Here is a 13,999-nt window from a genome sequence, read left to right as displayed (position 1 = left end):
GTTACTCAGAATACTAAGATCAAAACCACAAGAATTAAATTATTAGAGAATTAATAGCAAGCAATTGCTATTCAGAGAACATGATAATGTGAATTGATTTATTGAACTTTACCAATTACTCCCTATGCCTATGATTTTCTTAAGCTAAGTAAGAACACATGGCAGTGCTTCATTTTCTTCTCTCCTTCCTAAGATAGTCCTCATTCAATGAGAAATGTAACCAACTCATCTTCAGAAATACCCTTAGGCCTTTGTTACAATATCTTCTGTGGGTTGCCTGTAGTACAAGGTTGGAAGAACCTTTCTTAGTTGAAGAAAGATTTACTTTTAATATAAAATACCTCTTACCCCCATCATAATTGACAAATTAGTTTTTCTACCCAGTTTTCTTACCTTGAAGCTGTGCTCCAATGAATGCCAGCTTTTTCTCATCACTTCTGTTACTGCCCTGAAATGGCCACAGCATTGTGAAAGCCAGGGGTGAAGGAGGCACGCCATCTGACAGTCCAGCCATTGGAAAAGGAAACCCCGACTCAGTCTATACCCTTTTCACAATGAACTGGCTAATAGGATATTATACATACCACTAATTAATGAACACACTGCAGACATGTTCAATATCATTTGAGTTATTTATTCCTTTAAGTGGACAATTTAGATGTGGATGTTATTAACCATTTTGTTTTAAATTTCTTAGAGCCCTTGGCTGAGATTTCTTGCACTAATCGTCGTACAGAGGGGAACAAAAGTAGAAGGTTATTTTCCAGTGTGCATGTGTCTGTGTCTCTGTGTACGTATGTGCTTTACAATTATCAAACATATATTTACACACCAACTTTACACTGAAGTCTTTAAGAAGTCTTTTCTATGGCAGGGGAAAGAATCAACTGACCAGAGACTTTAGTCTCTGTGATCCATTTGAGATTTTCCAGTATAGTCCCACAGAGCTTCTTATGCATTCAAACTTTTGCCGGAATGTTACTCCATCCAGTAGTGTTTCTTTATGAGATGAAATCTGGAGCTGAGGAATGCATCTCTTCAGTTTCCTTAACTTCACTAAACTGTAAATAATTTATTATTAAATTGAAATATCAAGACATTTAGATATTGTTCATATCGCTCATCTTTAACCTTCTAATAGTACGTCACATTTTTAAAATAATTTAAAAATAAAAAACAACAAAAAAGACCTTGGAGGCTATATACTACACAATCCATGGCTCCTGCTCCTTGGGAAATCTGGTACAGTATTACAGTTCCCAGAATGTATTTGGAGCAGTGGAACAGAATTGTCCCTTGGCAACTTTCACATTCAGTAACCCAGACACTAACAACAATAATTTAAAAAATTGCCTCGTGTTTTTTTTTTCACCTGTATTAAAAAAGGAACACTAACCTACTTCTTAAATATAGGTTTTTTTCTGTGAAACACCACAATATTTGGCAAAAAAAAAAAAAAAAGATGTAAAAGAAGACTGTTTTGGTATATAAAACTCCTTTCCAGTAGAAGAAACACTGACCTTAATTTGGCCTATTCATAGATTTCATTTCATGTAGTTCTGCTGCGTATTTGAAGCCTTACAGCACAGCGAGAGCTGCTAGTCAGTTTGGAAATCACAGAACAGTTGCACACCAACAATTCCTTTAACAGGCAAGGTGTCCATGATAACAGTAAAGCAGAAGTGTGCACATAGTCTATGCTGTGAGTCCTCTGCATACGTGATGTACGTGTATATACCGTTTGGCTGTGCCTACCAGTAGTGTGGGCGCATGCCCATTCTCTACGACCTTAAGTACTATTTTGCTTAAACCCTCCTGTTCTGAAGCTTCTGGTTCGAACTCGCATTTCTCCCCAACACAACCATTCTGCTCCACACCCTGCAAACAAGTTAATCTCTCATTCACCAGCTTTATATCTTCGTATCAGTAAAATTTTAGGACAAATGGACGAAGAATTATTTCTTACATAGAACACGGTAACACTACCACTGTAGGAAATGGAATGAGACAAATGGAATAAAAGTGCAGTGACTGTGGTGAAAACATCTCCACAGAGTGAGGCCTCAATTTCTTTCTTTGTTTTTCTTTTTGTTTGGGGTTTTTGAGTTGTTGGGCTTTTTTTAATGAGGGAGGAAGTGTGTGTTTTGAAGAGCAGCTTTTTCACTCTCCAGAACATATATTAGGGTAAAAAGACATAGTGGTTTAAAGGGGCATAAGAGGAACTGTGTGCATACATCAGATTTCCCCTTTTCTCTCCTTGGGCTACTAAGCATTGCCCCATTTGTCTCCACTAGAAGTGGAAGTGGTTGGTCCCTTTTTTATCACTTTAGGAAAACACATTAAGCCCAAGGATTCTTAGCAGAGGCCAATATATTTGAGATTGTTCTGAATGATGACATCTGTCACAGCATCAAAGACAAATTGGATGTTACTGGTATCAGTGGCGCAGGTGAAGTGTGAGTAGATCTCCTTGGTCTCCTTGTTGCGATTCAAGTCCTCAAACTGGCGTTGGATGTAGACTGCTGCCTCCTCATAAGTGTTTTGGCCTTTGTATTCAGGAAAGCAGACTGTTAGGGGGATGCGTCGAATTTTTTCTGCCAGCAGATCTTTCTTATTCAAAAAAAGGATGAGGGAAGTGTTGATAAACCAATTGTTGTTGCAGATGGAATCAAAGAGACGCAAACTTTCTGCCATTCGACTCTGTAGAAGAGGAAACAACACTGTCAACAATAGTGTTTCAGCATAGCTGTGACAAGCACACAAAATACATTATCATATCTATCAGTGAGCAAAATCTGCTGTTAGAAACAACTTTTGTTGTATTCAGTGACTGTCCATTTTACCTGATCACGAAATTCCAGGAATCTTACTTCATTCATGTTGATATAATACATCTTGCCAATACTACTTCTTCCTTTATTTTTTTAAATATTTGGCGACTAGAGGGGAAAGTCTGAAACTGAAGATTTAGAACCAATAGATATAACTTGGTAAAACCTCGTTGTGTGCAAAGCTAGGTTAGCACTATAAATGAGTTCTTTAAATGAAAGGGATGAGTAATTCCCAAGGATTTCACATTACAGAACTTTCTGCTGTTTTTAAAAAAGTCAGAGCTACTACAGCACAATTGTAACACTGCATCAATAGATGTGTAGTTTAGCGCACCATACATACTCTTGTGTTACTCCTCTCTCTTGTATAGTGGTAAGCTTGAAAGGTACACAAAACCCACATTCTGCTGTGGTGGGATGACTTGTATATCGATAGGTGAATGCTGAGTTTAGCCAGATGTGTTCAACACGGTTCTGTCTGCTGCCCTGAGTAGACAAACTCCATTTATGAATAATTTAGGATGACCACCGCAACTACATATCTGGAAATAACAATCCGATGCTGCTAAGGACTGGAAGCAGTAAGGTGCATTGGAAGTGGACGCTGCCTTGACCATTCCCATGCGCTCTGCCACCAGACGTGCTGCGGTGTGGCTGGAGCTGTCCATGGTTCCAGGTGCTCCGGCACGGCTGATCCGTTTGCATCAGTAACAAGTGTAAACGAACAGAATGGTGGGAATAGAAAATATCCTACATTATTACAATAAATATCATTCATGTATTGTCAGAAGTAGATATAGAATATATCTTAACCAGGCATTCTGCTGATGTCAATGTTTTCCAGCATGTTACAGTTTAGATTTTTATTTCTGTTAGGTTTCATTGGTACATTCAGCATTAACTTTCTCTGACTAACTTTGTATCACAGTCACACAGTGCATATTTTCATAATTTGTACACATAAATTTGTATCCATAATTTGGGATATCAAAAAAAGGATATTTAATTTACAAGGTGATTTTCAAATATGTGTTTCATTTGTCTGGCTTGCATTAGGAGGGGATGAAAATAATCTACAGTCTGAGTATTTTGGTTGTTGCTTGACTGTTTGGGAAGTGGAAGTAAGGGCATGATTTTGGCTTTTAATAGAAGTACCAGTATTTTGCGCCTAATTCTCCTCAAATTTTTATCAGTTGCATCTAGTGCATCTCCCTTGACTTCACTAGAGTCACTCTATTTCAGCTGGTGAGATGAAGAGAGAAGAATAATTCACTATTTTTTACATGAAAAGTAATATGAAAATGTAATTTATTTAAAATTTATTTTGTAGTTGAATTTATTAGAGAATGAAAATATATTTTATTGTTATTACTTAGAAGGAAGTCTGTAACAGTGTTAATCGTTATTGTTACACTAAAACAGTATCCTGAAAAAATTACCCCTTAAAAAAGTATAGTTTCTGCAATATGAGCAGGCTGTTTTACCTATGCTTTTCAAATTCCCTTTTATACTTTCCTCATTCTGTTTGTGCGACTATTCCTTTTCATCTGCTATGAATTTACTTGGTCAGGATCGCATCCTCTGTTCTCAGAACTCCATGAAGGCACTGATTTAGTTATTTTAGTGAGTAATTCTGTGTTTACAGATTAAAAGTACAGCCCTTTGGCAGTTTGTGGCCATTTCAAAGCCCCAGCAGGACTGGGGTGAACCATGCTGCCCAGCACTGCCACAGCAGCTCTAAGTAGCCATGGTGAAATCAAACTCACAGCCCTCTTCTGGCATACTGACATAAAAGCAAAACCATATAGTCCCCCCTACATTTGGGGTACTTCTTCCTTCTGACTTTTTAGCCTACTTGATATACAGACAGGCTTAAAAATGTGTTTGAGGGTTGATTGTTTATTTTCAGAATGCAAATCCTGATATAACACATAATCTCCTAAAACCACCACAGACTGTTTCCAAGTAATCATGTTCTTTCCTTCCCTGAATTTGTAGCTGATAATAAAACCATGCAAGATGTTTTTAGCTCAGTTGAAATGCTTTTGCTACTAATTGTTCGGGAAAATTATTTTAGAGCTAATACAGGTTTTTGGCCAACTCTGAGAACATTCATGACAACAGAATATTGCATTTCAAGAGGTTTGCGTTTATTACTGTACTTTATACTGAATCATGATACTGTCCCTCTACTACCACATCCTCATTTGGAGTCTGCAGTCCAAGGTCAAAATCAGAGTTAAAACCCTTCTCTAAACTGTGAAATGTAATAAACACATACAAGGGAACTGACAGTTCTCAATTAACATAAATTTGGTGATCTTTTATGTGCTGTTAAGAAAGAAGTGGTAAACCCATACCTAAGAAATTCTATCTTCAATGTAATGTCATTATGATAATATTGGAGGGTATTTAAAAGTCATAAAAATCTTAGCTAAACTAAATAAAATCATTTTGTTAGAATGGAATAAATAAAATAAATAGAATAAACAGAATTTTAATTAAAATATAATTTCTTTTTATTAGAATGCAAATACATTAATTAGGAATAATTTCCAACAAAGACGCAGGCTGTATTACACCAGTGCCAGGCTCTGGCTGCATGGTATAAATGTGTGGAAGATGAACCCCCAAAATTCATTTCATAATTTAACTCTAATACTAAAAGTAGGAAAAGATGTCACTGGGCAGTAAGGAAATGTATCAGAAAGGAAAAAAACAGGTCTTCAAATAACAGTAAGCTGTCCACTGTAATGATGAAAGCTTTCGGGAGAGGGAAACAAGCAGCACCTGCTTACCCATTAACGTGGAGACATGAAAAACACAGTGTTCAATGTCATTTTCCACATAGAATTAAGTGACAAACAACTAAATCCAGACCTAAGAGAAAATAGTATACATGGCAAGAGGAAGCCTTTATAAATCTCAAATGGTGGCTTATAATTTGTGGAGTGGATCAACCACATTTGAAATGGCAACATATGCAATGGCTTTCAGTCTTTTATAGCCATATGGCACCTTGATACATCGGAAAACCTTAAATAAGAAGTGATGTGTTCACCGAGCCTAAAGGACTTTATGTATCCACTCCTATGCTCCTATCGCAGACGGAGCGTTTCTTGCTTCCTCAGTGCTAAGAAACTATGGCACATATTCTAGGGGAAGCGAACTTGAGAGAGCTGTGGCTCATTATAATACAATGAATTATTGCATAGAATAAATTATTGTACAATTCCCAAAGGAGTTATAAAAATGTTCTATTAACATGGAGGAAAAATAAAGCCAGAAAAAGGCATTCTTCTTCCCTGCACTGTCTTTCCCAGTTCAGGAGTCCTGAGGGGAGTAGCTGACCAGGTGGTCAGAAAAAACGTCCTGCCATAATTTCATAATTATAAAAAAGCTGGGATGTAAGCAAGATAATGCCAGTGCCTCATCCAGATGGCCTTCTTGGGGGCTAATTGCAAATTCTTCTCTGAGTATGAGAACAAGGAATTGGTTGCTTAAGGGAAAGAACTTGCTAAGGAACAGATGGCTGCTTCTGTTCTTCCAATAATTGCAAACATACAAACATCCCTGGTCATCCTCTAAACAGCAGAGGTGCGCTTAACAGCAAAGAGTTCCAGAACAACTAAGAGTTTTCAAAAGGAAAGACTCTTTTATCAAGATAGCAAGTAATTAGAAATGGAACCAAGTTGGAATGTAGTATCTCCTCACAGCTTTCACATTAAAGCTTTCTGGCCGCAGCTGGGAGAGCTTTGAACTTAAAAATGAAAAATTCTCAAGAGGGAAACTGTCACAAATAAGGGATTAACTGACATTTGCACTAAATACCTAAGGACTTCCAATCATTACATTCTTCTTTTGTCATTATTTTAAAACTGGTGGGCATTTGGGGACTGTGAAAACCTTAACTAAACTAAACACGATTTATCTTGTGTAAACCATAAATAATGAATAATAAATTTGGTGCAGGAAAGGTAATGTTTGCTTTCCAGGAAAGCTGGAAAACCTTTAAATATGAGTAAATCTGGGAAGAACCAGTGAAAGCTGCTGATAGTTTCCTGGCGAGGCTTTTCCCTCATGCCAGTGGCTAGCATTTACCACATGCTGGTAGCGAGGGCCTATTTCACCAAATGACATGAATCTGTTCTTCCTATGTCAAATGTGTTGTTTGGAGAGACGCAGCTCAGGACCTTCTAAAGCAAGCAGGTGAAGCTGAAGTAGTGGAAGAAGGGGCAGTGGGGTAAAAAGGCAATTGACTCCCTTTGATGCAATCATTGTTTTTTCCTTAAGGTTATTTACAAAAAAATCTAATCTGTTTTGAAATAAAGACAGTCTACAAAATAAATCAAAGGAAATACCATTGCCTAAGACAGTCGCAGTCAAAGCAATTCTGGAATTCAGACTATGTTTGAATAAATGCATAAAGGGAAAGCAGAAGAATTTTGCAGGAAAAAATACAGATGCTGCAGAAAGCAAGAGAGAGACTGGGTAAATATAACGAGAGACGTTGCTCCTGTAAAAGAGCCGAGATTAAATGCTAGCTGAAAGGTCCTTCCTGTCTAGCAGACCAGCAGTCCTGTTTGAGTGCTGGATGAGAGAGACTCAATTTAAAAAGAAAAAGACTATTGTATGATTCCTCTTTTGTCTAAAGGAAAAAAGATTCCCGAAAGAATGCATAGGATCAGGTGGCTGTGGGCCTAGATGGGGAAAGATGCCGGTAATTTCATGAGTTACAAAAAAAAATTGCTTTCCTCTGAAAATCACAAAGAACTAACTATGTGTTAGAGAAATAAACAGACTTAATCCAATTTGCTTTATCTCTTAAAGAAACTGAGAACCTTGCTGAGGTAGGATTCAACTGGGATAAAACACTCTGCCTGTTTCTAGCCTTGACATCTCCCAGACGGGACAGCGTAACCAACAGTGAGTTGAATAGGCAGAATTGTTTTACCTTTCCAAGCCCTTTCTTTTCAGTCCTAGGATCCCAGAGTTTTCCTGAAATATGCTGGGAATTCTAAACTATCAAAATTATTATAGAAAGGGCAGCATAGAAGGGTGAGTCCAAGTGTTCTTAGGTCACCTGGCAGTGTAGATGTACAGTACACTTTGGGACACAGATTAGCAGGCACGGTGGTATTGGGTGGATGGTTGGACTGGATGATTAAGCTTAGAGGTCTTTTCCAACCTTAATGATTCTGTGATTCTAGGAAGGTTTTATATTAGAGGAACCTTGAATCTCTACTCTGAAATGAGCATATAGAAAGCTAAAAAACATTGATGTTATAAAGTGGAGCCCTGAAGAAATCGTGTGGTTCTGAATAGGAGGATACATCTTTATATGCTGAGGGCAAAAAATGTATTAAGTGTGAAACAATATTGCTTTCATTTTTTTTAAACAGATTCGTTGTCAAATCAGGGGGAAAAGTTATACTACCAAACAAAATTTGTAAAATACCAAATTAATTCCCCATGATTTTAAAGATAATGTCCTGACATCATTTACACTTACAGCTTGCACATGAAAATGTAAAATAGGTAGAGGAGGCAGCAGTCGATACGATACCTCTTTTTCCAAGAAGAACGGGAAGACAGGCCCGACAAAGCAGTACTGCAGCAAAGCCTCCCTTGACGATTCCCTGTGGAGTGTTACTACTGCCTTTACAGAAAATTCCACAGATGATAACTGCATCTGGCAGTGTGAATGAGAATTACATGGGGACCTTTAGTCTTGGTGATTGTACAGGATGACAATGAAAACTTTATGAATATTTTATCACGTATGATCACTGTGACTGGAAGAGAACTGTAGTGTTACCAAGGCTTTCTGTGGACCAGAGCAGACAAAGCTATTGAACTGGGAATATTGCTTTAACACAGTCCTGAACATTTGTCTTTGAATACTGATCCCTGCAACTGTTTAGGTGTGCACTGAAACAGCAAGTCCTGCCTGTAGGAGTATGTGGTGAGTTAAGGATTGTTATGCGGTGGCTACCTTTGGGTTTCAGAGGCAGACTGTGCTAAACCTCTCTTTTAATACTGCCAAAACTGGTTTATATTCCTAGATCAGGAACCAGAGAGATTTGTCAATCCTACTAAGTACAGCCTGACACCAAACTGTGATTATACTAAGGAGAGTCCCAGAGCTGAGAAAGAAGGTTTATTAAATTTGCTGACTGGGAGATTAGATTTTGAACTAGGGCATTTCCAAGTGAAGGAACAGGACTGCAGGTGCTTCTCTACGACTTACAAACAAGAGGGAACTTAAAGACAGGATATATAGAAACCTCTTGGAAGAACAGAGGAAAGGTTACTGAATTCAAGGGCCAGAGACAGTGGGCACTTCTTCATTATAACAGAAATGCTGGAAAACCAGATAAAGGCTACTCTGGAATGTCTGGCCAAGGCATTAAAGGCTGTTGCACAACACGGAAGGAGGCAAAATAAAAGTGATGAAGTACATGTAGACTGAGTTATTGCTTGTGACTAGCTATGCGTAGCTTCTGTGCAAGCTCAAGTATAGGAAAATTATATTTAGAAGACATAAAATGTGCATGTGAAAGGCGCCGTGTTTATCAATTCTCATAAGAGACTAGAAGTCCAGAGGAAAGCACAAGAAAAAGGTACATTCAGGACAATAGGAGTATGGGCCACTCAATATCAGGCCTGTGCCTGAATGAACAGCAATTTAAGTCAGCATTTCTGGGAAGAAGTAATAAGGATAGGTTGGAAAAGAAACACTGCTGCAGCTGGTGCAGGCCAAAAGAAACTGATAGTCACAATGGCCAACATAATAAACGCTGCACATCAGGTATCCAGCCAGGGCAGCTCAACCAGGGCTGCAGTAAACATAGACAAGATAAAGAGGATCACAGAACACACCTCTTTTCTCAAGCCTCAATAAATCATTAAAGTGGGCGGATAGCTTGTTTTCTCTCTGTAAAGGAAAGCTTGCTATGTTTCTGTTGCTCAGCAAAGAACTGTGAACACTCTCCTTTTACTGCCTCAAAAGTCAACAAAGCTTTATGCTACATAGTCTTTTTTACTTAGGAGAGCTTGCTCTGTGCTTCCCTGTGTATTTTTGGGGGGTAAACATGCCATAAAATTAATATAAGAATAAATAAGTGGCTTTAACAGTGCCAGGAAACTGAGATTTCCTGAGTACAAATTAAGATAGTGCTTAACTTAGTTCTAAGAAGCAAATAGCAGCATATAATACCTATGCTAGCATTGGTGGGTGTAGTTTTTTATGCATTGTACAGTATTCCAAGCAAACTGCCTGTATCTGGAGTTTAGGAAAAAATCTAGTTTAAAAACATTTTCTTGATAAAATCATATTAACTTAAAATCTCACCATTCTTGAAAATATATCCAAAGTAGCGTGAACATCCATGCTTTAACTGTAAATAGGGGAGAAGCTGTTTGAGCATCTCATCTTCTCTGTTAGTAGGGAATCACAAGTCATATTTTCCCTTTTTTTTTAAGGCTTACCCAATGCTAAGAGCAAGGCAGGAGTCCTAGCAGCCTGCCTGGCGTCTTGCCCACCAAATCAACTTCTAGTGTTGTCTCTAAAAAAACTGCTGTTTGGCTGGTGAGCTCTTAATTAGCGGGGCTTGGATTGAATCAAGAAAGAGCCACTCTGAGAATGAGTCATACCAGAGGAAAGGAGAGGTAAACTAACAGTCACTGGCTTTTGCTGTCTTGAAGGGCCTTCATTTATTTGCAAGGCTGCTTATGATTTGCCAGCTTCTTTGATTTCTTAAAGAAACAGAGAATGATTTTCCATTCAATCCACTAAAAGGAGAGTATATGTTGATTTTGGTTTGCGTACTGCTTCTTTGGTTTCAGCTTGGCGATTATATTATACATTAGATCAGATATACTATAATTAATTTTGTACCTGTCTATAACAGAGAATACTACTGTTCTATAGGGAGTCCTGAACTTAGCACAGAGTGAGAACCAAAATGCCTTCTGCTCCAACCACTGCTTTCCATTGCATTCATTTTAAGATCCTCTCTAGGTTTCCATGGAAATAGCTGAGAATTGTGCTCATATTCTTGGCATTAAAATATTCATAAAAAGAGATAAGGAGATGGTTTATATGGCAGATGCTGGTTTGCTGAAGCAGGCAGTCAAAAACTAAGCTCCTTGTATGTAAATGATCATATGCGTAAGTGAATGTATTCTAGGGAGAACAGGCCTGGAATATATTCTTTGCAGGAGAGGAAGAAGAACAGGCAGCATAAATCCAACATGCAGAGAATGCAGGGGTTTGTATCTGGGATGCAAGACTTCAGAGAACAATGCAAAATCAAATGCTGCTAAGATTTTACCATTAGAAGTTCATATCTTTCTCAAGGGAACAGAAGATGGTTTAAACTTTGACAGATGTACGTTGTACTAATGATCACATATTTTAACCAAAACATCTTCCCAAATAAAAAATGGTACATTTCTTTAAACAGAAATTCTTGGGTTGCTGTCAACAGTCAATATATTAAACTTTTTAAGCCAAAAGTCAGATCTATCTTCTTCACAGAAAAAATCAAGTTTAAGAAGAGCCATAAAAATCACATTAACAGCATTATAGATTTTCCAATTTAAAATTGGCAAGTAAGAATTAATTAGAAATGCACATCTAGTTGTCCTGGTAGTTGTACTATACGTGCTAGAAGGGCAGTGAAAAATACACTAAATATAAGACCGATTCCTCTCCGAAACGCATTAACTACTCATCATAGATACAAGCCCATATTTACATATCAGGCCCAAACGTAAAGGTGAGCCATGCCAGAAAGATGTCTTTACTGTCTTTGAACACAAACTCTCGCTCACCTTTTTCATGATGGATATGTCAAGTTGGATGAGTCTGCCATTCATCCCACATATTCCCTTGCAGTGGCATCACCCAGGGGACAGGGACAGTCTGCTGTGAGCCTTTCCTGGTCAACTGCCAGCATTGCCTGCCATGAGGCCTGGTGAGATTTATGTCAGGAGTCTGAGCACATACAGCTGGACTAAAGAAAGTTCAGTCTGCTTCCTGACAAGGGCTCTTCAATACCATGTAGACTGTCATTATCATCACCTCTTGGCACTCCTGTCTCCCTGGCTCCTAATGGAATCTTGAGAAATATTCTAGGGCATCATTTGTTCGTGGAAAAAGATATCCTGCAATTTTCAGCCTTAAGTTTTTCAGCCTAACATTTTATCTGTGCTGTAGCATCGATGTAATACTGTTCAACATAAAACAGAGAAACCATGTAGACTTTGGCCTCTCAAAACTGCAGTGCTGATATAATAATGACCTGTCCTGTGCAACAGTCAAAAACTATCGACAAGCAAATTATTCTGAATCCCGAGTCTGTCACCGTGCCTTCCTCAGATGTCTCATGACTATCTGAAACATGTCTTGCTTCCCTATTTGTATTTGATATAACAATATTAGGAACCCTCCAAGTTGGCAAATGCACCTCTGATCTGTTGCTGCTTATACTTTGCAGTTGTGACTGTATGTAGATAAACACATACGTGTGTATCTGCAGCAGCACAGCTTATCTTTACTCCTATCAGGAGTGTTACAATGAATTGATATGGGGCATTTACCATGTCTTAAAAGTATAAAGCCTGGAATTCTTCACAGACTTTTCCAAGATTACCCATTTTTTTCAGTTTTAAGACCTCAAATGGCAGTTTGGAAAATCCAGTTTAAACTAGGAATAACCAGAAACTACAAATTACATCACTGCCACTTACCATGTCCATTATTTAAGAATTATTCTTGTTCAGAAAGTAAAGAAGTGCCTTGGGCACACGCCATAACTTATCGTGGTATTATGCTAGGCTCCACAGCAAAGGTTTATAATATGTGTCTATTTTATGCTACTCAGCTTTAAAAGCTACAAAAGCACTGACACTCCTTGTTATCTTTGATTCCAGAGAAATAGTTAAAGGAAAGCTTATAATCAGTCTGTCTCCGGAGATGGCAGTGGTACAAGAACATCCCTGCAGATTTCATTACCAAAAAAAACCCCAGATCACCAGCTCCTGGTTTTTTTCCACCCTGTCTCTCAGGGATGAGCAGTTGTTGCACCAGGCAGTGGCCCTCTAATTTGTCTCTAGATAGGAAATATGATTTAGAACAGCAATTCTGTTATCTCTGTATAGTTAGAACTACACTACAGTGCCACCAGTCCAGCGCTGAAGACCCAGATTCTTGTAGCGGTTTTTTTCAGTCTGTTGGATTTTGAAGTAAGAAGTTGGGGCACTTCTCAAAAAATCCATTTCCTTGAGTTCCCTTTCCACTTACTCATACCAGCGTTTCTGTCAATGCACTTTTCTATTTCAAATATTCATGTTTTGAAAAAGGAATTGAATTATTTGAGTACAGAATGGCTTTTGTATTCTCAGAACAAGGTGACATTTCTTTGACTCACTGTGGCCTTTTGCTTCCAGTTTCTTGTTGAGCAGAATAGCAGTGGTAGCATTTCAGAAAAGCTGCACCACCCCTTTGCGACCAGGAAACCTCCACCTAACTCCTATTGAACTGTCACCTCAAAGAATGTTTATTAAAGGACGTTTCTGCAGCTATTGTGGATCACTGTGCAGCTGAAATCTTATGTCAGGCTGGATCACTGGAAACTTAATGTCTGAATGGGAAAAAGCTACCATGTCTCAAAGTGCCATGGCCACAGGCTTTTTGAACCCCTCCAGGGATGGAGACTCCACCACTGCTCTGGGCAGCGTCTGCCAGTGCTTTCAGTAAAGATTTTTTTCCTCGTATCCAATCTAAACCTCCTCTGGTGCAGCTTGAGGCCACTTCCTCTCACTTGCTACCTGGGAGAAGAAACCAACACACACTCTGCTTCATTCTCCTTCCAGGCAGTTGTGGAGAGTGATAAGGTCTCCCCTCACCTCCTCTTCTCCAGACTAAACAGCCCCAGGTCCGTCAGCCACTCCCAGAACCCTTGGGCTCCAGACCCTTCTTCAGCTCCATTCCTTTCTCCAGACTCACTCCAGCCCCTCAATGTCCTTCTTGGAGTGAGGGGCCCAGAACTGAACCCAGGATTCGAGGTGTGGCCTCACCAGCACCCAGTGCAGGGGGACGAACCCCACCCGACTCCTGCTGGCCACAACACGGCTGATCCAGTCAGGATGCCATTGGCCTT

The 13,999-nt window shown here is 38.9% G+C and overlaps 1 protein-coding gene across 4 annotated transcripts in view; it reads right to left on the bottom strand.

Annotated features, from left to right (window-relative positions):
* Nucleotides 1-618: 618 nt before the first annotated feature.
* GNAZ (G protein subunit alpha z) overlaps nt 619-13,999 on the bottom strand; it is a 45,451-nt gene continuing 32,070 nt past the window's right edge. For all 4 annotated transcript variants that reach the window (XM_054082744.1, XM_054082746.1, XM_054082745.1 and 1 more), the window contains exon 3: nt 619-2,700. In XM_054082744.1, the coding sequence (XP_053938719.1) occupies nt 2,356-2,700 (345 nt within the window). In that variant the 3' untranslated portion in view covers nt 619-2,355. The remainder of the gene's footprint in view (nt 2,701-13,999) is intronic.

The sequence above is a fragment of the Cuculus canorus genome, chromosome 17 (assembly GCF_017976375.1).
Source record: "Cuculus canorus isolate bCucCan1 chromosome 17, bCucCan1.pri, whole genome shotgun sequence".
Classification (NCBI taxonomy): domain Eukaryota; kingdom Metazoa; phylum Chordata; class Aves; order Cuculiformes; family Cuculidae; genus Cuculus; species Cuculus canorus.
This window is presented reverse-complemented; position numbering and strand designations above follow the sequence as displayed.